The 26,192-nt window shown below is 39.5% G+C and overlaps 1 protein-coding gene across 1 annotated transcript in view; it reads right to left on the reverse strand.

Moving 5' to 3' along the window:
• Positions 1-783: 783 nt before the first annotated feature.
• igsf9a (immunoglobulin superfamily, member 9a) overlaps positions 784-26,192 on the reverse strand; it is a 65,586-nt gene continuing 40,177 nt past the window's right edge. Inside the window, exons 10-21 of the mRNA XM_040000209.1 lie at positions 21,463-21,603; positions 20,856-20,972; positions 18,857-19,007; positions 18,493-18,604; positions 16,766-16,956; positions 14,392-14,609; positions 13,949-14,033; positions 13,031-13,201; positions 12,605-12,641; positions 10,069-12,297; positions 9,269-9,342; positions 784-8,506 (exon numbers count right to left, since the gene is read on the reverse strand). Of these exons, the coding sequence (XP_039856143.1) occupies positions 8,343-8,506; positions 9,269-9,342; positions 10,069-12,297; positions 12,605-12,641; positions 13,031-13,201; positions 13,949-14,033; positions 14,392-14,609; positions 16,766-16,956; positions 18,493-18,604; positions 18,857-19,007; positions 20,856-20,972; positions 21,463-21,603 (3,690 nt within the window). The 3' untranslated portion in view covers positions 784-8,342. The remainder of the gene's footprint in view (positions 8,507-9,268; positions 9,343-10,068; positions 12,298-12,604; positions 12,642-13,030; positions 13,202-13,948; positions 14,034-14,391; positions 14,610-16,765; positions 16,957-18,492; positions 18,605-18,856; positions 19,008-20,855; positions 20,973-21,462; positions 21,604-26,192) is intronic.

Raw genomic sequence — 26,192 nt, forward strand, 5'->3', positions numbered from 1 at the left:
TCTAGTCTTTGAAGAGGTCTGTCTGTTGTGCGAAGCTGCTAGCAATCAACAGATTCCATTTCATCATACTGTATACGCATCACAGGCAAAGTCAAAAAACATGTCAAGGACAATCTTTTCACTGGTGGTTCCTGTCTGCTATTTGGGACGTTTTTAGGGGATCAAGAAGACAAAACAAATCAACAGGTGCAATATGGAGATTGTGGGGACATGTGATGTGCAGCTGCTCCGATCAAAATGAACAGCTGCAGGCAGCATCAGTCTTATTTGATTGAGGGCAAACCGGCACGACAGTGACAAATCATAAAATATCACAGTAACACCTTAAACAGGAAACAGACCTGAGAATTTCTGAAACACTGTGTACTCATTTTGCATGTTTTTTTTTTTCCATTGCACTTTTTTCATTCTTGACAGTCAGAATTGAGAAAGGTTAAATGTCAAAATACAATGGACAAATGTGTTATGTAGCTGCATTGCCAGAGTGCACACGACAGGAAATATATCACAATTTGCCTACGACATTTTTTTCCTAAAGTTATCTATTAGTGTGGGAATCAGTCCGCACGGGGATTCGGGAACTGTACTTTATCATATCTAGTTTAAATAATCGAGAGAGAGAGAGAGAGAGAGAGAGAGAGGGAGAGAGAGAAATTAATAGAGGAAATATTTTACCAATTTTCAATTCATGGAAAACCATCGTCATGAGCAAAATGATTGAGACCATGTGTAATGATCGTGTTGCCTTTGAAATGGTTGCTTTAAAAACAGGGAACACTTTGCAACAGATTACCATCTTTTATTTATTTTTTTAAACCTTTACCTGAAGAAACCATAAAGCATGACAGGGTGGTCCCAGTACAGAGTCATACCAATAAATATAAATGACTGTAGATGAAAATAACAATATTTCTTAAATTATAACTGAAACGAAGTTCAGTCGAAAGGTATCTGCAAATTTTTTATGTGCTTTATTTATAGATAGAGTAAGATATGTATAGGTATTTTGACTTTAGATCGTCTTCATTAGTGATCTATGATGATCAACTCCAGATGAGATGGAAAGAAGCAGATGAAAACACGAGTCACAAAAGTTCCAAAAGTTAAACTAAAAAGGCTCAACTTTCTCAACAAGTACTTGCACTTGTTTTATAGTTTGGGAATATACTTTGGGTTTAATTTCTATGCCAGTCATAGTTCTCCCAGAAAGCCCAATTCTTCAAAAGGTTTGGATCAACAAAGTTCAATTGATTTTGAAAGCATTTATGCATGCAAATCATTCAAAATGAGCAAAAGAGAATGCAAATCAGTTTAAGAATTCACTTTTACTTCCCTGCTGTGGGAGAGTCTATTCAATGTGTGTGAACACCTTTTGTCCAGTAAATGGCAAACAGTCAAATGGTTCAGGATTGTTTGTTAAAATATGACCGATGAGGCAAGGACCTCAACATAGTATTCATTTGCACACAAATGGCTATAACATTAAAAAAAAAAAGTGAACTAACAAAATCACAATATGATAACACATTATTATAATGAAATATTTACACAGAAATCTGAATGTCTGACATAAAATACAACTTTCAAAACTGAGCAAATAACTATAGATCATATTTTTTCATGAGAAAATAAACAAGAAATCTTCAGCTATTATTTAAACATCAAGATGAACTCTGTTAAGTAGTTACAGTCACTTTTGCAACTTTGACAACATGTTTAATAAGGTTCATGTCACATATCACAAGGTTCATATCAGTCATAATTGTTGAAATGAAAATAAATTCAACCATATAAATCCATATATTGTGCTTTTAATATTAAAGATGCATATATTTTCCTCATGATAAAAAAATAAGTCTCCATTTTTCGAGTCGTAGCTTCAGAAGTCTCGCATACAGTTAATTCAGTTAATGAAAAGAAATCCATTAAATATCAGTCAAATATAACTGTCATATTTCAAAGCCCTAAAAAGTGCTATATCACATCAATAGTGGCTGTGGAAAATTAGGCTTACTTATCTTTATGGTAAATGTTTCTTCTCAAGGACACAATAAACCACCCCATATAATAAGGTCATCAATTCTGGATGAACACGCTTTGTAATCAATGAGAGAATAAGAAACACCCACTGCAAGGTTATTGCCCTTGGGATAGCAAGAACACAGATGTTTTTCAAAACCTCTGTCTCTTGGGTAAATGCCTAATTAAAGTGAAATAGGGGTTAAGAAAGATTGTGCTGTACAATAAAAGCAATACAACAGGAGAAAAGTCATTCTCTCCCCTGATGCTATTATTCCACTCTCTGCTGGGAGGCATTCAGAGAGGTAATTAACTTTGCTGACATGTTGTGAATTCTTGCCTCTTAGGCTGAATGCTGGATGTGTAGATAGACTGATTGAAAAAGTCCCATTTAGGTTTCCATCTTTAAATTATCCACGTCCAACCATATTTCCATGGTAATATTGCTGATAATCGCACTAATTTTACACTTGGCAGGAGATAATAGCCACAGCTTATCCACAACAACAAGCATTAATTGCCATCCTCATTCTTTCTGCGATGCAAAATAAAATACCTGCTGTAGTTTGCTTAAGGATGAAAAAGCACAAAAAAAATAATTACAACTGTCTGCACGTCTAAAAACCTGGATGTCGTAGCATGAAAATGCTAGAACACTGAAGCTAGAAAGTATTAACCTGCATTTTACGTGGGACGTTTGTTTTATTTTGTAGCTCTATAACATAATATCTAGTTATCTTCATTACTATTATCTATCAAGTGTTTTGTTTTTTTCCCCAGTGTCATGTTAAATATAGAATACATACACACATGCACGATATATATAGATATTATATATGCTTGTTTTATCCAGCTTGCTTAAGCCCAGATTTACAGCAGTGTAACACTACAAAATAAACACATCGACACTTGAAAAGGAGAAACCAGTCATTTTTTTGGCTTTTCTGCTTGTTATATGACTTGTTAACTGACAGGAGTTGTGATATAATGAACTTTAATCTCAGGGTGACCTGTTTGTCTATTTTAATTATATATCTAATCATAGTTGTAAACCCATGTTTCCTCTAGCGATTTAAAAAGTACACACTGTCAACTTTTAATTGAGCCTCCAGGTAAAACAACTGAAGATCTTAGGCCCCTTCAGTAATTGCGATTTGAGATGGGCATGAGTGAGCCACTTAAGATGATGGAGAAAAAAATAGATTCCACATGAAATTAGTCTTTTTGAAAAGTTGCTGCAATCAATAACTTTGCACCCACAATGAAATTATATTAAGTTAAATGACTGACACCTGTGTGGCAAAGTAAGAGGGGCTACTCATAGCTAGTTGTATTATTTGCTTCTTGCGTCCAAGTTTCCAAAAATACTGTCATAACAAGGTTAAGATGGCTACAAAATAAGACATTATTTTTCATAAATTCATGACAGCTGCCACTGCTACACAACAAAAGTATTAAACTAGTGAAACTAAATTAAGAATTACCACTATTAAAGGTAGATCTGTTTAAATATTGTAGGGAATAATAAAACAAGAAGGGCAACTACTGCTAAAATAAATCAGAGATTTTGTTAAATCAACATGTTTTGCTGCTATGATACAGCGCAGTGGCTAGCCTTGGAATTGTAGTATAATACATCAAGTGCAATACAACACTTGCTGTTATCACCTAAAATGACAGTTACTGCCAAAATCAACCAGGAAATTCTGTTTCTAATCAAGTCAGAAGTCAATTTAAGAATAGAGAACTCTGTAATGATACTATAGGGTTATTAATTAAAAGATAATTAATAGCTTATGTTAATTACAAGGATATGTAACTAATCAGCCCATCAGAGGAGGTTAATTTACACAAAGAATTTTAAGTTATAAAGCACATTTAGTATCCAATCAATAGCCCAGTCTTTACATTGTCGAACAATTCCTTTCTTACCTAAAGTCAGAGACTGTGCAAATGATTAATTCACACCACTCTGGTAAAATTATGTCAAGTTCTTGTCATTTGAATGCTACACGTGTTTTCTGTTAGAAGAAGCTGTTGAACTACCTGTGCACAGGCTGCACTTGTACACACTCATTAATGCTTTCAGTGTTTGCTCTTTGCATTGTGAAATCTTTACTCCGCAGCCAGAGACAAGAAATACGTGTTTGTCCCACCCCATAATCTCTGATGTCAAAGAGATATAAAAGTCTAAATAAATGGAATTGCCGAGGATTAAAAAAGATGACTGTGACATTACCTCAGATCGTTTTCTCAGGATGGAGGTTGTCTGGTGCTGCGGTACTAATACCATTAGTATAATTGGAAGCTGGTTCATATGTAATACAAGTACTTTATCAGTCAGTGAAGTCAGTTGCCCACTCAGTGTCAAACGAGCAGAATGGAACTCAATATTTGTACGTCATCACAGATTGCTTCTACAGTTTACATTGTGCAAATGAAGTAGAGTGAGAAGAAAATTTTACTCCTTAATCTCTGTGAAAAGCAATATATATACTAAATTTTAAGGTCTATTTAGTATAGCTGATTTATGCTGTTGTTCAGTAACAAAATCTATCATCGTTTTCATAACTGATTATGCTAATGGTAAAGGTAAGATATTATGTTGTCAGCTTGCCTGGTAGTTTTTAACCAAGCTTAAGGCAGGGACCTAAGAAGGGATTAACTTTACCATGGCAAGGAAGGGCAATAGTGAACACTTCACATATACTCACAAATGTATGTAAAAAAAAATTAATAACAGAATTGGAAATCATTATGTTTTCTCAGGAAAATTAAAACTGCAAACTAGATCAGATATCCTTTTTCCATCTAAGGACGTAGTTCATGGATTTATGAAGAGGGGTTTGGGGGGGGGGCTTGCCGGTGGTATACAGTCTCACATGGCTTTTGCTATTCAGTCTTTCTTTTTATAGAACAATATCTAGGATTTGATGCCACGTTTTCAGGGGCTTTGTAAAACCTGAAGAATTGATTAATTCAGAGTTTTTGCCAACTTTTTCTTCTTTAAGAGTTTGAGGTGTTTCTGATCATTAGAAGGACACTGGTTCATAATCAGGAGCTTATTTGCATTTTCTCTCCATTTTTATCTGGGCTTTGCATAATGTATATTTTAAGCTTTCAGTGCTGTACAAAAGACTATTTTCTATGACTTGTTACAGCAAAAAAGATGACAAATGTGTTTTGGCAAACTTGAATCTAAATGGAACTCAATTAAACATGTGAAAATGTTACGACAATAGCCCTTAAAGCCATAAATATATGTAGTGTTTCTTAGACTACAAGCCAAAATGCAATATGGGCTGAACTTAACTTATTTTTCTACAAATCTTTGCCATTTCAGTATTCATTCACTATATAATCACACAGTTGCTTTAAATGCTGAGCATCCCGTGATTGTAAGTTTAACTTTGATATTCAATAAACATGAAGTCTCCAGTTACTTTCTAGCTATCTCAACTTTATAGAGGGGATGTAAGCACCTTTTTCTGGTTTGTGTATGACATCTCCTTTCAGTGAGACCTTCATTAGTTTCTAGCTTGGAGAGTCACTTCCTGGCATTTGCAAATAATTCAATCACTTCTTAATGGCCATAATAAACGAGAGCTCGCATTGAAGCTAATCCTCCTAAGTACACACAATAACTGAAAAAGGTAGCAGTATAACAATCAGCTTTATGAGCCTTCGCTATTATCCACAACTCTTTGTGAACAGGTTTCCTTAAAAGTGTATTATTATGCTTCATTACCACTTTTCAGTTTTGTGTTTTCCATTTTCTAATGTATATATATGTTACATATTACCACCTATTTTGCACTAGTTATACTTGTAAAGGTAGGGCGAAAAAACCCAAACAAACAGAAAAAGCTGGTGCTGAATACAAATTGTCTGCAAAGCACTTAGGATTTTATCATTTCCTGACTTGAGGTACAATACGCACACCAGAAAATGAAAATGTTCTACAGAAGTGAAACACTGATTTGCAGTAAATGTAGCTGTTATGAGTGAATTTCAATTATAGGATGGATACCCCACAATGCTTTGGTACACTGCAGAGTTCTGAGTTAATTATTTGCTTGACTAATGTGCAGGCCTTAAGATAGAGGTTCAGCAACCAAAACCATTTTTTTCTTTTCCTTTCCTCCATTGTTCGTGAAGAAAAGAGCGTGACGCATGGGTGCATTTCTTTTTCTCAGTAGGTTTACGGAAACAGTGAAACATTTGTGCTTGGTTTGATCCTCCAGGGGAAAAAAACAATCTGCAGTAGGAAAAGGAGGTTGGAAAAAATCAGTTTTTACAATTTGATATGGGAATTATTCCACACATTAATTAAAACGGATTTTTTTATGTTATGAATTTGTTCCACTACGCGTTAAAACAAAGCAAACTCTTTAAACTTCTTAGTACCTAATCACACCAGCACGTCGAAAGCTGGCATTGCTTCTTTTTCCACAAAATAGTGTGCCATTGAAAGGCATATTAAAAGATAAAAGCAAACATTAACCTTGCATTGCTCACAACCACTGGCTTTAATAACATTTTGTTCTTTTTGTTAATCAAAATAATATCTGATACTCATGTTACTGAAGGCTGGTACACGTGTGTCATTCTTCCTGGGCTAAACAAATGACCAACATAGAAGTCATCGATATAAAAGTGCACATCAGTCCCTAGATGAGTGTCCTTGTACACATTCAGCCTGCAAATTTCTTTCAGTATCTGGATTTCAGTGTTGTTCTTCTTCTCTATGCTCTGCAGCATCCTTTAGCTTACCCACCATACAGCTAAAAATGTCTCTGGGCATAATGGTCACCAGCGGTGCAAATGTGTGAGTCAGTGTAGAAGAGAGTCTAAACTTAAACAAAAAGCAACATGCAGTGGGAACGGGGAAAAAGACCTTCATACAACAGAATTTTGCAGTCCTACAGCGCAGAAGTATGACTAGTATCGACTGATAAAAGCACAATATCCAAAAAGAGTTTGGCTTAAATAATAAAACTTTGGCTTGAATAAAACTTCATGTGTTTTAGTGCTTTTCAGACTTACATTACACCAGTCTGATCTCTTGCAACTTTTAAGAAAAATACAACTTTCTCACGACTTCATACTCTTAATTGAACCTTCTTTTCTTACTTATTAAAAACTACAATCACCGTGTAATAAGAACCGCATAAAGCACTGCACAATTTTAGTTTCCTTCTATAAAGGTAAATTATAATGATCTCTGAGTTTTTGTTTTGGATTTTGGTTTTTCGACATTGAAAACATATTCATAGAAGTGCGTTTTGCACCATGGTATTAATATACTATTTGACTGGATGTGTGAAAATACACTCTGACAAGCAAAGCATTTAACTGGGGCCACTTTTCAGCAGCACTCTTATCTCCCAAGTGTTTTTTACGCACGTGTTGCTAGGAGGAAAAAAAGCATTGATTAGTCAGAGCTGACCCTTGCCAAATTAAGCAACACAATTTAATAAGGCTAATTTCCCTTTATGACCATAAAAAAATAAACAAGAAGAAATATGATCTTAGCTAACATGACCCTCTTCAATTACTGAACATAATTAATGGTCTTGCTGCACTGAACAAGGAGACAGCATGGTGAGGAAGCCTTTCATTACACTGAGTAGATGTTGGGATTCTAAAAAAAAAAAAATTTCAATCTCTGCTGGGAAATTATACTTCTAGAAAGATGGTTACACAAATTGTGCAACAGTGCAGCTGAATGACCTTCTGTATTTTAGTCATCTTCATTATTGGATGACATTTCATTAACATATCTGCTGTTAAACTCAAAGGTGATAGATAATATTGAAAGCTCTATCCCAGCATAGACCAGTAACTTGATAATGACTGTGATCGTTTTGTCTTTTGTTTGGTTACTGAGTCATCCCTGGATGATGAATGCATATCAAAGTGCACAAGAAAACACGGTGACCAGATTTGATATTGGCAGATTGGCAGACAGTCTCAAAAGAAAATGTCGAAAGCATGATAGTTATGGGTCACAAAGGGAAACAAAGTTTAAAAGCATTGCATAAAGACAGAGATGGTTTTATGCCTCTACTACTTTTACTGGGACCTACATGTGTTGAAAATTATTCTTTTCAGTTGAACTTAGCAAAGAGAATAGTCTAGTAAAAAAGGCAGTTCTGTACTGGCCTCTCTCTTTTTTTTCCCCTTTTTTTTTTGATTGAAAGGGGAACTAAAATTGATCACACAAAGGCTCATATTCTGCCGCATGCACTTTTTTGTCGACATTGATGCGAGTCAGTAAGTGAAAGGACACACCAGGTGAGACGAGCCAAAGGCTGGCAGTGTCAGAACAGCACAGTGTCTGGTTCTAGCTCAGCAGAGCAGCTGCTTTGATGCTCTGGGAGCCGAGAAATCTGACTGCAATTTTTCAGTCCCTTAGTGGAGCGCTGCATGCTGGGTAGGCTGCGGCACGGATCAGGCTTCAGCAGATTCAACGAAGGAAACAGGCCTGTAGGTAAAAAGAAACTTGTGAAATTGTGGTATCTGTGAGTTTCCTGATATTTTACAGCAGATTTCACTTCATTAAAATTGTGCACCCTGTAGGCTTTTGTCCCTTATATCTTAAACACCCAAAGATGTGAAACCCTCATAGGCTACAGGTTGGAAATTAAATATTGGCTTCTGACAGCAGGTTAACTTTCAAGTCAATTCACTGGAGCTAAATAGTGAAAACATCTGAAGTTTCTCTTAATTTGTGCTTGCAATATGTAGTCACAAACATCCCCAGATCAAATACGAGTTTGCCATATAAAGAATAATTAATTTAATATAATAATTAATTTAAGCTAAAATACATGCATCTTGTTAGCATCTTGCACCTGTGTGTGCTGGATCAGAGATATATGCACATTCAAGAGGAAGATGCACATTAAAGAGTCATTAGAACAAGTGATTGTCATTTGTATTTTTAGTTCAGTTATACAGCTCACAGTCTGAAATGCTGGAGAGCTAATGTTCCAATGTCGTTACACATTTAAACAGAAACAATTTGCATAATGTCTCTGCCCTTATTCAGTGTCCCCATCCATGAGGAGTATTACATTCCCACAGGTTAAATGGTGTGGATTTTTCTATTGATTTGAGGATCATAAACCACACAACAATCACATAAATTGCTCAGTGAGTTTCAACAGATTTATACAGCTTTCCACCTTGTCTGTACCCAAGCATAAGCCATACAAGAATATAACAAGAATATAAAAATGCTTACTGTGAACGTCAGCAGGTTGTGAGCAGAAATCAGTAGCATCCCACTCGTAGTTCTCATCGACAGAGACCTTTCTCCTAGAGAGGCCATAAAACAAGGCATGTTTAATGCACGCTCACACACACTCATGACTGTCTACAAATGGAAAAGTACTATGAGCCACACTTTGAGTTCTCCCAGCAAAGAATAAACTATTTCATGTTTTTTGCTTCATAGTTTGTCAGACGGAGCAGAATGCTGAAGGTGTGCTTGCAAATATTCAGAAATCTTTAATATTATCATCATTTTTTTAAACAGTTATTAAATGCTTTCCTGTAGAACAAAGAAACTCTATAATCTCCATCTCACTCTCAGTTATGAAATATATTTTGCTTTATGCAATATATCAGTGTTTGATGTTGATTTTGATTCAAATGGATTAAAATATTTTGATGTTGTTCACACTGTATTCCAAAAAATAACAACACACAAACATCATCAGATGCTCTTCTACCTTGATAGAGTTTATACAAAAATGCAGGATTAAATTACTTTTTTAAAAAACTTCTTTTTAACTTTTTGATATGTTTTAAAGAATAACCTTGCTCTAAAGTTTGGTTTTCTAAAATTGGGTATACAGCATATTACTGTAATCTGAAAACACAATGTGCAATGTTTCTTTCTATAAATTACATTAAATTGTATATTAGGCTAACCTTGAAAGCCTTGTATTTGCCACACAGTGTTTAATTCAAGTTGCAAATGTAATCCCACACATTTTGTTCTAGACAACATAATTTCCTTTATTCATTATGGCTTAATACCTTTGGCTTGGTTCCATTTTGGTCTTTTGTATGTCCTGGGTGTTCCCCTGGGTGTCCTCTATAGTCTCAGGTGAGCTTATGAGTGTTGGAGAAAGGTTACACATGGAAAGGCGCCCATTACTGGGCTCCATGCTTCCTAGGCCACTGCTGGCATAACTGCTGTAGCTGCTGCCAGACTCTGGCACTCCATCGTAGCCTCCTGCCTCCAATTCCAGTACCTCGTGAGCATCGGTGTTGGGCAGTAAGCATATAGCGGCTCCTTTCACGGCCTCCAAATAACCTCCCTCCTGTTCCATGTCCTCCTGGTATTCCCCTGGCATTGTGGCAGCACTGGGTACAAGACAGGTCTCTCTTCTTGGTTCGTAATGACAAGGCACATTAGGATTTGTTGTGGGCCTTTCTGGACGGCTCATTGAAAATAGAGGGTCAGCAGCAGCAGGCGTTAAATAGGTGGCATATTTGGTATCTGCATGATCATTTGGAGGAGAGCTGGAATTCTTCCTAGGAGGAGCACTTTGAGGTTTCCAGAACAGCGAGTCTGGAGGACAAGATGATGGAGCAGAGCAGTTTTCTTGGCTAAGAGAGTCTATCCATGCATCAGGAGTCAGGAAATTGCTTTCCTTCCGTCTTCTCAAGTCTAGACTCTGACTTCGCTGCTTAGAGAGTGATATTTTAGAGTCTTGGCTCGCAGCTTTCCACATGTGTGATTCTAAAGGTTGCGAAGAATCTGGGACCCTGAATATATCATCCACAGAAACAGGGCCATGGCAGTTCAAGCTTGTGCTCCTCCTCATATCATGATGCCGACCTCTGCGGGTCAGTGTGTGCCCTTGTACATGAGATGCAATTCGTTGGTGCAACATTGGCTTTGCAGGCCGCACACGACACATCTCAAAGTGTGGCTCATCTACACTCATCTCAACACACAAATCTTCACCAGTGGGTTTGGGGAGCACTACCTCCACATTTGAAGAGCCTGGCAACGCATCAAGAGCTGAATTAGATCTTTCAGTGTATTTATTGCTGTAGAAAGACAATGTTGAAAGGCTGCCATGACTAAGATTGTTCTGTCTCTGTGCCTCAGAACATGAATCATTTGTTTGCATATCTAGGCCTGTGGATTGTGGTGAATCATTATAGCTTTCTGGTGCTGCCCCTGCTCTTTCATGTCTCTGGTGCTCTAGGGAAAGATGTGGGAGAGTTAATCTGGCTTTCGAAAAACTGCCTGCCTCCGCAGATTGAAAGGAAGTCTGTTTGGGCAAAAAAGGAGAAGAATGACGATTGCTGGACTTTAAATATGAGGGAGCTGCAGCTGATGATGCATTGAGATGGGTCCTGGATTGAATCAAAGTGGGTGGAGAAACAAGAGGATGCGTTTCCCAGTAGGAAGAAGATGATGATAAAAAGCTTGGTGAGAAACAACGGTTCTCCTTGCTGGCTAGGGAGTATCTGTGTGGCAAGGTGCTGCTCTTGTATTCCCATAAAAGCTCATTGCCACCATCCTCCCTCCTCTTTAAGTCTGACTGCTCGTGCTTTGTGGAGTTTCTTTCTAACGTGTACCACTGCAGCTCCCTCTCTAGTTCCTCCCTCTCCTGAGCCAGCTTCAGGCAGCGGTGCAGGTTCCCCCTTTCCCTCTCATGTTCCATTTGGAGCACCAGAGCGCTTGCAGTTGTAGATGGCTGACCAAGGCCAGCTCGGATATGTGGAAGCACTGGAAATACGGGAGTCATTTCTCTGTCGTGATGATGAATAGTGGCCAAACTACTGTCAGAGCACAAGCTGCTGAGTTCAGGAAAGCCATCATAACTTGACTTCTTGCAAGGCGGGAGATCAACAGAAAGCACAAATGGACGCTCTTTCCTGTCTTCCTTCTCCGAGTGCAGTGACACAGACCTTCGAACTTTAGAGTGTTGGTCATACCTTACACTTTTCTTGCTGTGAACACTCAGAGTCTCAGTGTCATACGGTGGGAGTGTGAATCGCCCATCTGGACCTCTAGAGATCATCTCAATTGAAGGAGAAATTAGAGATGTTGTTTTAGTGAGGCTGTCTCTGCTGTACTTGGACATAAGATGCTTCCTCCGATTATTATTCTCAGTGCTAAATGAGGAACAGTCTGTCTGCAAAGAAGAGGAGGTGGTGGTAGAGGAAGATGTGGGATAGTGGGAGCTGGCTGGAAGCAGGCTTTTCTTCAGCACACTGTCTGGAGTGCTGGTGCCTGAAGTCTTTCTGTGAGGGAGAGAGAGAAAAAGAGGGAAAGGGAGGGGTGACAGAAGAAAATTGTAAGAAAAACTGGAGGTGTGAGGGGAAGAGAAATAGAGGCAGAGAAAATAAGACTGAGCAAAAGTGAAAGAGGGGGCGGGAGAAATATATAGAGAGAGACCAAAACAGCAGCAGCAGCAGCAGAGGATGAGGAAGGAAACAAAGATATGCAATAGAAAATAACTGAAGTGCTGGCATTTTCAGCACACTTAAAGGAAGGCAGAGGGAAAGGTGAATGGGAGGTATTATAATGAAATGATAAAGGGGTACTTACATTGATGGGGAGCATTTATAGATGGCAGTTGGGGGCTCTGAAAGGAAGGGAGAGGGGCAAGATGGTATCTGACTCAGTAGGATACAACCACACTGACCAAGAAGTAAAAACATAATCAACCGTAATAAGAGCCCATTATAGGTCCCGAGGCACCCAGGCTTGTCCAAAAAGTTAATTACACTTACATTTATCAGCCACTAATGAGAAATTACCCTAATTAGCAAGTAATGTAAATGACATCAATAACTTTTACAAGTGAATGGACGAAGGGGGTGGACAAGAGGAGCGCCAAATCCATGCAGTGGGCCATGATTTATATAATGGATTGAAAGTGCTTTCAATATTTTATTGAATAAATGATTATATTCATGATGCAGTTCATCAAAGTGAGTGTCTGCTGTGTCTCTGGAGTGAGGAGCATTTTACCATCGCTCTTCTTTCTGCGGCGCTGGTTCCTCTTGCGGTTGATGATGCAGGCGGACCCCAGCAGCAAGACCAGGGCCAACAACATGAAGCCGACCCCACCCAGGACACCGGCCAGTAACGACTCTGGGACAAACTCCAGGAGCCGGGAAGTGGACGGGTAGATCTCCATACCTGTGACATGATACATATACATATATACATATATATATATATATATATATATATATATATATATGTGTGTGTGTGTGTGTGTGTGTGTGTGTGTGTGTGTAGATGGAGAGAGAAGGATATAGATGGATAGAACTATAGGATTACATAAATATATACTTGATTAAAGGGGAAAGCACAAACTTGAGAACAATAGCAACAACAGAATAATACTAAAACAATGAATTTACATTCTACATGATTAAAAGGTTTTTAGGTAGATTTAATCTCCAGTCTACATCCCTGATAATAATGTTCATCAAATCAGCAACTTAATTATTTTGCATAACTTAATCTGTCAGATATAAAACTGAGATTATCAGCAGAGCTGTGTTAATCAACAGGATAGTGTTTTGGTGCTGATGGTCCTACACCATCAGGGGTTGCAGATCTCTCCGTTTAATGTCTCTGTACTCTAGCTAATGTAACATTCATGCCATATTCACATAATAATAAGAAAAGTGCAAATTCAATCACTAACTCTTTTGAGAAGTTATTAGTGGAGCCATTTCAATCATTCAGGCTTCTAATGGACAGCTTTCCCTGAGGCCCTGCTCTAATTTTAGTCTAACGCTGGGAACAGAGGGATGGGATAAGAAATATAGAAAGAGGGGGGAAAGAGTTAGGACAAGGAGACTGAGGAAGTAGAATGGGTTCAAACAGAAGGTGGGGAACAAATGTGAAGTGAGCAAGGTTGCTCACCAAACCTACCTGCAGTGGAGACATTGACTGATGGACTGGGCTCGCTCAGCAAGTCCCCACGTCGAGATAGAAGTCGCAGCTCGTACACACAGTCCTGAGACCAGCATCCGCACACACACAAACACACACACACAGTGGGGAGGACAGAGGATGAAACCACACTTTGTCAACACCGGATTGTGCTTGCAATGCTAATGACGTTCATTTGAATTCATGTAGGCCTATACAGGAGAGAAAGAGGAAGGATGAAACAGACTGGAGGAGAAAAAAAAAAAGGCAACGCATGCAGATTGAAATATGACAGAAAAGTGATGACTGCCATGAAGTGTGTATAATTGAGAGTCTGAAAAAGTAAAACCACGGAAGGAAAGCTTAGATAAAAATCTCAAAGGCATTCAACAGGGAGCATGGACTGATTAGTCTCGCAGGGAGCAGCGTGTCTGGCTTGTTACCTTGTGCAGACCCGGAACCACTATCTCGCTACTGTTGGCACTGATGTCCTCGTCCAAATTAAACCACTCCCCTTGCTCGGTGCGGGATTGGAGAACAAAGCCAGTGACGGGAGGGTGCTGTGCTTCAGAAAGGGACCATTGCAGAACAACACCTGCTGAACTCCGATTAGCTGACAGCAATGCAGGGGGCTTTAGTTTATTTTTCCTTGGCGGAGGATCTGATGCAGAGAGAATGAGAAAGAGCTTCAGTCGATCAGCTTGATATGTTCTGGCGGAAAAATTAAATTACACCAGAGGAAATTGCTACAGCCACTGATGCTCAATCTTCAGAATGTGAGGGGAATAAGAGAGAGGTTGACATTAGTCTTTTGCAGTGTACCAAACAAGAAATACATAGTCATCTTTATGCAGTTTGGTAAATTCAAGACTTTTTGATAAAACATATCCATCCATCCAATTTTATCTATCTAATTCCTAACTGAAACCACTGATATAGCATGCTTACTCCTTATTTTCAGGATTATCATATTATTATAATTAACTGCTGCCATGAATGTTTAACAAAGACAAACTAACGTGATCAGGTTGTTTGTTTCCCCTGAGTCTAGCCTTTATTTTATTTTTTTGGCTCCCAACATAAATATCTTAAAAAATAAAAATCTAAATGTTATTTTTTTACTTCCTATCCAATGGATTTCACCTTCAAATTAATTTCCATGATCTCTCAGATGTCTCACAGATATATTTTCTCTGACTGGAATGAAAAAAATGTTTCTAGCAAGGAAAAGAAAAATCTGCATTTAACAACATTTCCACAGACTGCAACAGCCACAACTCCAGCCTTCATGAGTCTGAGGCAGAGGACTAAACGGATTTTAATGTACTATCCATTCATCTATGAAGAAAAGAGTAGTGCCACTGGGTGTATAAACATTGCATTTTAATGTTGGTTTTTGCCCTAAGCTAAATTTTGATAATTTTTTGATGACACCAGAGAGCTGTAAATCACACAAAATACCTTTGAACATATGGGCCCAATGCTGGGAAAAAAAAAAGTTCAACATGAAAAAGAGTGACAGGCATGCTGGCAGCTCTCTCTATTTAGACTGCTCTGACAGTGCTTACATGCTAAGCTTTATATATGTTTTTATCTCCGTTTAGTGTCTTAGCATTATTTAGCGCAAGCTAATGGGGATATCGCTAGTTTAAAGTAAAAAAAAAACTTTATATTAGACAAAGATCACTTGAGTGAATACAAAATGTAATTAAAAAAAAAAAAAGCTATCCAAACCTATGTGAAAAAGTAACCTATGAACAATGATCTGAAACACACCAGCAAGTCCACCTCTGAATTGTTCAAACAGACAAAACAAAGGTGAGCTAGTCAAAGTTTGGAATTAAATTCAAATGAGATGGTTTTGCATGACCTAAATCAGGCCTTTAATGCTTGAAAACCCTCTAGCGTGCCTGAATTAAAACAATTCTACAAAGAAGAGTGGGCCAAAATTGCTCCCTAGCGATAAGAAGGTTATTAGATTTAGGGCCAACTTTTTTTCCACACACAGGCACAGGTAGGTTTGCTTATTACCCCCTTAATAAATTATATCATCATTTAAAAACTGCATATATTATTCATTTAGTTGACCTTGTCTAACATTAATTTTTTTTTTGATTTGAAACGTGTAGCAAATATAAAAAAGAAAAATAAGAAATCGTGAAGAGAGGAAATCCTGTTTCACTGCACTGTATTTTGTTTCCAGTTTGTGTCACTACAGGAATGCTTAAATGGGATCAAAGAATGCTATAAGAGTTGCAATGAGTGTGCAAACCTTTTGTTTTATGTGTTTATTTGGCATTTTAAGTCTGTATTTAAAAGTAGCAATAGTGAGATAAGAAACAACACATGTATGCGAACCAGTTAATCAATTTTTGGACCGAGCCTGAAATGTGAAAGACGTGAAAGATGAGATAAACCCATTAGGTTTCATCTTCTAGGCACCGAAAATCATGACTGAAAATGATGTTTAGGTTTGTGCTGGGGAATAGACCAACTGATGGAATAACTTACAGACTTCTTCAGTCACAAAGTTAGTTGTACTGCAAGAACATTATTATTGTCACTGAGAGCTGACTCGCATATTTATCACACAACAGCTAAAGTTTGCTTTTGGCCTTTGGGCAGAATTAACCTTAATTAGCTGCAGCTGAGAGTGAGGAGGAATACAAACATCTGATAATAGATTTGTTAGCTTTGGAGCTTTGGAGCTTTGGAGCGAATCAGACAGCAAATCTCCATTTTGTGCCAAAATAAGATCATCCTTTGAAATTGCAGCTCCGTAGACAGATTTAGATAAAACCAGGGGATGATACTGACCCAAAGTCCGTGCAGTGGCGATGTCACTGAAGGGGCCAGTTCCCATTTTATTCTGAGACAGGATACTGAACTGGTAGTCGGTGGAAGGAGACAGGCCTGTCACCTGCAGCCTAGTGCCAGAGGAGGGGGGCACAGGCACAGAGAACCAGTCCTGCTTCCCATCATCATCACTTGCTGAAATCTTTTTCACCCTGCAGAGGAGACGAGACAAAGAGAAAAGGAGTGAGAACAAAAGAGGAGCAGGGAATTCTGGGAGTGTGATTTTATGAAACATGACAGAAAAGTAGGTTTCATTAAACATTCATATTCGTCATCAGCTCCAGAATGTGTGGCAGAGACGGCACTGATGTATCCTGTGAAATTGCACAGAGAGCTTGCAACTCCAATTATAGTGATTTTCACGTTTCTACCAGAGCTGAGGTTCTACACGTCTTTTCTCTACAGAGAAAATTACCTGACCTTAAGGCTAAAAAATACCCTATTCACCTATTCAAAAACAGCAGAAGAAATATTAATACCAGTTTCAGAAAAGCAGGTTTGTTTGTTTTTTTAAATGATGACTTGGACTCCATCAGTGCTACTGGTAACATTAACATGGTTATGCTGACTTTCTCTTTTGATATTCAAGTGTACAAAGAATTCAGCGCAGAGACCTTATTTTACTGTGTTCTGCAATAAGCAAATCACTTTTATTAGGCAAATTACAAGAGCAGAGACTTGTTTCATTTTCAAGAGGAATAAAAAGCTGCCCAAAGAGCTATAACACATATGCATGATTTTTAACATTTCTTCTGCTAGACGCGACAAAGTGCAACAAGAACATGTTTTTTTTTTTTTAAATCATTTGTGGGCATAACTGAGACGTATGGTGATTAAAGTTTCAATAGGTATAACTTTCACATTATACCCAAATATCCTTATATGCTGAACTTCTTATAATAAGACGATCATCCTCTTGCTTTTCTCACTGTAGTGTTTTCATTTAACCTGTGGTCACGGCAACACATGCTGTGACCACAGGCTATCAAAGGAAGCTGCAGCCAAGACTCGGGAGGTTGTTTATCCTTCATGGCTGATCTATTTTAGTATTTTTGAAGTCGTTTAGATTTATTTATGTGCTCCTTACTGTAGCACTGACCCAGTTCCCTCTCAAGGATTAAGACAGCTCATCTTATGTTCATCTGATGTAGCACTCTCAGGTTACAGTGTGGCCTTTGAAGAACTGTTGTGTATCTCTGTACTAGTATTCTCTGACATAAAAAATACATGGTGATCTAAATATAGTTTATTATTTATTTCTTGAAATTAATTAGAAAATATACACTTCGTGTTCATGCTAAACTTTATTTTTAACAGTGCACACATAATTCTGGTTGTTTTTGACCAAGTTCCACCAATTTAAGATTCATTTTATTCTCTCCATCACACCACAAGCATATCTAAAACAAAATCCATTCATCTATGATTCATCAGAACAAAAGTGCTGATTCACAGGAAAAGAAAGTAGGCAGATTATCCTCTCTTTTGTCAGTAACCTTGTATTGTAGCTAGCATGGCCACTGCATTATAAAGTAATGCTCTGTAGCAGCGTTTTTTTTATTGAAGCTGCCAACAAGTGATAACAGATAAATGAACTCCTCATTCGGGAGATCAATAGAGTGATACCACTGCTGTCGATGGCTGCCATGGTTACTGCCCGAAAAGAAAGTGGGTGGCTTTACACCCACCAAACTGAAAATGTCTGTGCTGATCCTCCATCAAAGCCTGCCTCCCAGGATATGTTGGCCTGCTTCACCCCTGGAGACACGGACAGAGAGGTAGCCGCATGGGGACTGGTTCCTGTAATGGAGGGAATGGAGAGGTGTTGATGGAAATCGGCCAGCACTTCAACTACCTGGAGTTTAGAGGCCATCTCTCTCTGTACCACATTTATCCATCGGAGGCGGAGTGGAGGCACAGGCATCTGGCCTGTGCTGGGTGTAATAAAGGTTTACACAGGTATACAGAAAATAATTTGGGAAAGTAAAAACTAAAAATGTGCACAGCTCATGTAATCACTGTGTGGTTATGGTATTGTTAGACAGGACTCACCCAGAACAAATACGTGTGTACTGGTCTTTACTGAAGCTACACGATTAGAAGCGCTGCACTCCCACACCCCCTGGTGGTCCTTGGTCAAAGGCTGCAGCAGCAAAGAACCATCCGGTTCTACGGAGTAGGAAACGCTACGAGCCAGGCCGACCTATCAAAAACACCAAAACCATTCACATGTGGAAGAAAACTCTCTGCGTTGGCATAATCAGATGTACCTATAGCATGAATGAAACATCTTATAACTTTCACAAATAGCTGGGACATATTAGGACAAACAAATTACAAGTCAAGAGTTAATTTAACTTGTGCATTTCATAGGCAATTTAATATGCATTGCTGACCAGACATATTGGGACATATATTTGTTGATAAGCTTATTTATTTATTGATTGACTGATTGATTGATTGATTTTGTTTGGGCTCCATTGAAAAATTGAATGTAGTCCTCTAGGTTTGAAAAGCTAATGCAGAACTGCCTTAAACCTGCAATTCTTCTAATAGCCACTGGGGGCCCTGTTTGTGAAAAGAGGTCTGATTGTACACCAATGACTGTAGAAACATCACATGATTCATTTATGATACTGTTGTTGTGTCCATTGAAGAGGTATTGTGGAGAGCCTTCAAACCCTGCAAACATGTTGCACCCCAACTCAACATGGACAATGCTGTGTATGCAGATTGTTTGTCAGCACTTGTCTGCCTGGTGTGTTCGTAAAGTGCTATACAAATAAACGATGATGATGATGATGATGATGATGATTTGATAAGTGGGCTAGAATAGGAAACAGAGCCACAACAGAGACCAGGAATGGAACAAAGGTCCAATTCACAGTGTCTGGTTTTCAAAAATTATGGCAGTAGCCAAAATGGTTAAGTGAAAACTTCAAATATCTGCTGGGTGAGTGTACTAAGGTTATACCCACATTATATACAGCCTACTGTCTATACTCCAAGTGACTGGATTTGAGATGTAATGACAAAGGATGTTAAACAGCAGATTTCTGCTAAATTTGAGTCGTAAAGTTTACAGCATGCATAGCAATTTTGTTATACAACCATCCGATTTTTGCCCTTATTTCTGTGAGTGTGGATATAAAGTCCTTTTTTTAAATTGAAAAGTAGGCAATTTCATAATAAAAAATGGTGATAAAGTTGCTCTTTCAACTGCTGACTGGTCTCAATCTCTCGCAAGGAAAGACACTGATGCACTGATTTTGCTTCTGGCTGCACTCATCATCATTTGGTCTAGTTACTTCTTAGACTAGTCAAATGGCAGCAAGAGCATCTCTTATTTCTGTAATGCGACTTATTTTCAAGTGAACTGGAAAATCTGCGTAGGATATTATTATACAGGAGATGAGCTCAAATCCTTTAGATAACTAAGAAGATGGTATGTTAAGTGCCTACAGCACAACACATCATGGAGCTGTACAGGACTGTTTGCATCCATCCACACCTCCTTTATCCATGTTCTTAGATGAGGAGGAGGAGGATCAACTAGAAATGAATAAATTAGACCTCTGTCCTTTGGAAGCCTAAACAAAATTTTTGCCAACTGCAATCAAAACACACGCCTCCTACATGATACAGCTCCACCAGCTACTACTACCCACAAGCTAAGGTCAAGTGCAGATTTATACGATGGGAGGGGTTAGGCAGTCACCCCTCAACGTGTTTTACTGGATACATTTATGTATACATCCCTAAGTGCAAGATGAGTCATCATGAGTCAAATGGATGCAGGGTGGAAGAGTGAAAAATAATGTTTTTACTCATTTAGAAAAGTACATCAGGAAAACAATAACTGGAAATGTATCTGTTTATATACACCCAGACTGCATCATATGTACTCTATGTCCTGTGCAAGCACTGACTCATGTGTCTGATTCTGATTTCTGAGTAAACAATATAAATTGAAGATCCGTGTAAGCATTTGCACTGACATGAATAAAACAGGACAGCTCGCTTTTTAAATAAACCACAGTGGGTAATTTACCTTGCTCCAGGTCACTTTAATTGTTGGTTCCACATTTCCTTGACAGGGGATAAGCAGGGTTCTACCAGCCTCCACTTTATACTGTTTCTCCGGAGTGATGCTGAATGAAGGGGGATCCTGCGAATTGCCAAAACAATATAGCTGAATTAAGGAGTCCACAGCAATCCCAACAATGGATTTTAAGACTGGATTACTGCTGCTTTGGACAAGATTATCTTAATAACAAAAGGATTAGCCACACAATTAACTCCCCAATAGTGCCACCATTGTAGTTACTCTGAGTTGACTTCTATTAATGTCAGAGGGCTCACGTCAGAGTAAAAAGGTCAATAAAATGTCGTTTCTCTTAAAGTTTTTAATTCGCTGTGACAGATGCAGTTGTGGCTAATTAAAATTATCTCACATTACTACAATTGACAGCTCAGTCATAAGAACAGGACAGATTCAGAGGCAGATTCGATGAGCTTTTAGGTCACATCTAAACCACAAAGGCGGTATTTGTGGTGCGTGAAATGTAATCTGTCTTGTGTACATCATTACAGTGGCTTCATGTGATACACAGCATCCCTGTGGTGAGAGACCCAGGTGGCCTGGACTGCACACTAACCTGTAGAATTACACTAGTTGGTCCAGATGTGCCCATAGTGCCATAACTGTTGTACGGAGTACACCTGTACATGCCCGCTGCATCATCGTTGACAGTTGCCATGAACAAAGAACCATCTGGTGCTAAGGTCCATCCTGGATACTGAGAGAAATGCACAATTTGTAAACACCTCTCACAGTAAGAGATTAAAAGGAACTAGCACACACAATTTTGAATAATACACCAAGTAAATGTAAAAAACATATTTTAAACAGGAAGTAGGCAGACTGCTTAAAGAGCTAAATGGCAGGAAATCCGTAACCAAGCAAGCAAAATATGCGCTTTCAGATATGTATGAATGATTCACTGTAAAGTAAGTACAGTTTTTGATATTTGTAGTCCCTGCTACACAGATTCCATCCAAATGGCACCGTTTTTGCAAGAAGAGATTTACAATAAATGTGAAAAGATGTGATTTTTGTCTGATTAGAAAAGATTATTTCTTTTTTATTTTTCTCTGTCAGGTCAGTCAAAATACACATAACAGAAATGGCCTGCAAAGCTTTCAAGCATTTGCTTTTAAAACCGTAAATTTTCAGTCATTTTTTGTTCCATTAAGTCACAGTTGGAAGGCTTGTGTTTAGCTTTGACTGTGCAAAAGGTTGCCACTCAGTTTAATGAAGTCAAAATTGCTATCATGCCCCCCCTCCCAGAATGAGGCAGTAAGAAAGTATTACTGTGGGTATGAGAGCTTGTGACGTCCATGGTAGAATTGGAATAATTGGCAGAATAACAGCCTGACTCTAGCGCCTGTGTCCCACACTGCAGGAATCTATCGCATTTCCTGTGGTGCATCTCATCTGCTGACATGTCCACAGCTCAGACATAAAGCACTGAGGAGGGGGTCAGCTCACTGTGTAAAGATAAGGGGGAAAAGGAAGTGGGTGGCTCTTTTGCACACAAAACTAACGGAATGATTTAATTTTAAAAGCTGCTTCCCAAGGTCTTACATTGTAAAATAAATAAATAAATATAGATATAAATAGATATAGACATATATATTACACCCAACATATATATATACATACATATATATATATATATATATATATATATATATATATATATATATATATATATATACACACATATATATATATATATATATATATATATATATACATATATATATATACACACATATATATATATATATATATATATATATATATATATATATATATATATATATATATTACACCCAGCTCGCCCCTGCGGGCGGTTTATCCTTCAAGCTCGGGTCCTCTACCAGAGGCCTGGGAACTTGAGGGTCCTGCGCAGTATCTTAGCTGTTCCCAGGACTGCGCTCTTCTGGACAGAGATCTCCGATGTTGTTCCCGGGATCTGCTGGAGCCACTCGCCTAGCTTGGGAGTCACCGCACCTAGTGCTCTGATTACCACGGGGACCACCGTTACCTTCACCCTCCACATCCTCTCGAGCTCTTCTCTGAGCCCTTGGTATTTCTCCAGCTTCTCGTGTTCCTTCTTCCTGATATTGCTGTCATTCGGAACCGCTACATCGATCACTACGGCCGTCTTCTTCTGTTTGTCTACCACCACTATGTCCGGTTGGTTAGCCACCACCATTTTGTCCGTCTGTATCTGGAAGTCCCACAGGATCTTAGCTCGGTCATTCTCCACCACCCTTGGGGGCATCTCCCATTTTGACCTCGGGACTTCCAGGTTATACTCGGCACAGATGTTCCTGTACACTATGCCGGCCACTTGGTTATGGCGTTCCATGTATGCCTTGCCTGCTAGCATCTTGCACCCTGCTGTTATGTGCTGGATTGTCTCTGGGGCATCTTTACACAGCCTGCACCTGGGGTCTTGCCTGGTGTGATAGACCCCAGCCTCTATGGATCTTGTACTCAGAGCTTGTTCTTGTGCTGCCATGATTAGTGCCTCTGTGCTGTCTTTCAGTCCAGCCACTGGTAGGATTTCTGGATATCAGCCACCTCCTCTATCTGCCGGTGGTACATACCGTGCAGGGGCCTGTCCTTCCATGATGGTTCCTCGTCTCCCTCCTCTTTCTTGGGTTTCTGCTGCCTGAGGTATTCACTGAGCACTCGGTCAGTTGGGGCCATCTTCCCAATGTATTCTTGGATGTTCATTGTCTCATCCTGGACTGTGGTGCTGACACTCACCAGTCCCCGGCCCCCTTCCTTCCGCTTAGCGTGCAGCCTCAGGGTGCTGGACTTGGGGTGAAACCCTCCATGCATGGTCAGGAGTTTTCTTGTCTTTATGTCAGTGGCTTCTATCTCCTCCTTTGGCTAACTTATTATACCAGCTGGGTACCTGATCACGGGCAGGGCGTACGTGTTGATGGCCCGGATCTTGTTCTTACCGTTCAGCTGACTCCTCGGGACTTGCCTGACCCTCTGCAGGTACTTGGTGGTTGCACCTTTCCTAGCGGCCTCTTCATGGTTCCCATTCGCCTGCGGGATCCTCATGTACTTGTAACTATCCTCTATGTCTGGTTACTGGACCCTGTTCAGGGAGGTCGCTGTGGTCTGCCCTTAGATCCACTAGCCACTGAGCATTGCCGTTATGGGTTGCGTCCTTCTCCCATATGCTCTTCCAGTATTGCTCTGTCTCCAGCCTTGGTGGTGCTGTTCTCTTATTGTTCCCTTGCCACTGAGAGTACACCTTTGCTGGTTTCTGTGGAGAACAGCTGGTTTATTCTCCTGCCTTCTATCTCTCTGGTGTACCTCCTCAAGCGGCAGGCCAAGGCTGTGAGTCTTTGCTTGGCAGTTTCCAAGGCCTCAGGTATGGACAGCTTGCTGTATTTCTTATGCACCTTCTTTGTCGCACCTTTCTGCAACTCCGTTAGTTGGCTAACCTCCCTCCGTGCTACCTTGATCTTGCCCTCTAGCCTCCTTCTCCATGGAGGGTACTGCTCCTTGTGGCTGTTCAACTTATAGCCAAGCATCTCACTGATTACTGCTGCTGTATTGTAGATCAGCTTGTTAGTCTCGGTAAGCGTGGCTGTAGGTATCATCCATAGTGCTGCATTAACATCATCGAGCAGACCTTCTGAGGGTACTTCACGTAATCTTGGTAACCGGCTACGGGGGATCCAGGTTTCAAGCTTGGCCATGATCCTATTTTTCAGGTCAGTTCCTCTCACACTCAACGATCCTTCTCCTATCGCACTTGGGGCTTTGTACCCAATCTCGGGTGGGGGTGATGATATCTCCCCCCTGACCTGGCGTCCTGGCTCCCCCTTGCCGTAGCCTTTATGTTGTACCTCGTCAATCTCTAGCTGTGAGAGCAGTCCCTTCTTTCGAATGTTGGAACACTGAGCTACTAGTTGTTTCGCCGTCATTGTGGATGTTGGGTATCGAAGAATCCATAGGTTCCTCATCCTATTCATGTAACCCTTTCCGCCAGGGTTACTTGCGTAGTAGCATTCCAACAACGCCCTGTGTGGGTGTGTGTGTATATATATATATATTTATTTATTTATTTATTAGGGGTGCAACGATACTCGTATCGATATTGAACCGTTCAATACAGTGCTTTCGGTTCGGTACGCATATGTATCGAACAATACAAAATTTTTAATTTATTTTATCAACTTTCCTTCTGACGATGCTGTACAAACTTTACCAGAGTCATTTAGACAACCGTTAGCACATGATTCTCCTTATGGGGACCTGATATGTTTAATATGCTGCTGAGAATATAGCCCAGAAGAAGCGTATAGTATAGCTTTTATTTTGGAAAGAGCCATTTCTCTGTAATACACTCTCTTTTCCAAAGATAAGTGATTCCTCAATCGGATACAGGGCTCGCAAAATCGCTAGCCCGACGTCCCGGGGCTAGCGATTTTTCCAGTCAGGCTACCAAAATCTATCTCTGCCCTGCCCGTCAGCCTATCGTAGGAAGGAAAAATATATGTCAATGCTTTTGCATTCTTTCGGAAATGTAGCTGGGTAATTATGTCATTGGCATCGGTGAGCCACTGTCAATATGTGACATATTGAAATCGCGTTTGAATTTGCGCTTGTTTTTTGCTTTCACTTTGCAATCCCGCGAACTGTGTATAGAGAGCGACAGCACTGATTGGTGAGTGACGATAATTTACGCACCAATTTCTCTGACATCGTCGTATCAATCGTTAGCTTACTATGCAAACATGACAAGTGAAATCTCCCGCAGCAAGCTTAAACATGTGAGAGGTTGATCCCGCAGAGAATCGCTGAGCGTTATATGAGTGCGTGTGTAAAAGCAGCAGGATATATATTTCAGTTCTGCTGAGCCAAATAAGACAGGTTAGCGTGAAGAAGTGACAGCCAAAGAAAAGCTTACCACAAAACGGAAAAGTTATGACAAATCAGACTATAAGGCAAAAAGAAAGTGCAGCTTTATGGTTTCATGGACAAAAGAATTTCTGTGGCTGCAATATGACGAGCTAAATAACCAGGGGTGCACATAAGTGGTCCGCAGGTGCGCATTCGCTGTCAAAATAAAAAACACGCACAAGATAAGAAGTTGCAACGCGTGTTTGCATACATAAGATTTTCAGGAGGAGGACAGACATTTGTTTAGAACTCTTAAAGATGTCGAAGAAGCAAGCTCCTTTAAGCAATTACTGTGATGTTCCTCCACCTCCAAAGAAATGTCAGGAGTCCGAACCACAAAAGAAGCACGTATTCTCGGAAAAGTAGTTGCAGGAGGTGAGTTGG

The sequence above is a fragment of the Simochromis diagramma genome, unplaced genomic scaffold (genome assembly GCF_900408965.1).
Source record: "Simochromis diagramma unplaced genomic scaffold, fSimDia1.1 OVJJ01000596.1, whole genome shotgun sequence".
NCBI lineage: Eukaryota > Metazoa > Chordata > Actinopteri > Cichliformes > Cichlidae > Simochromis > Simochromis diagramma.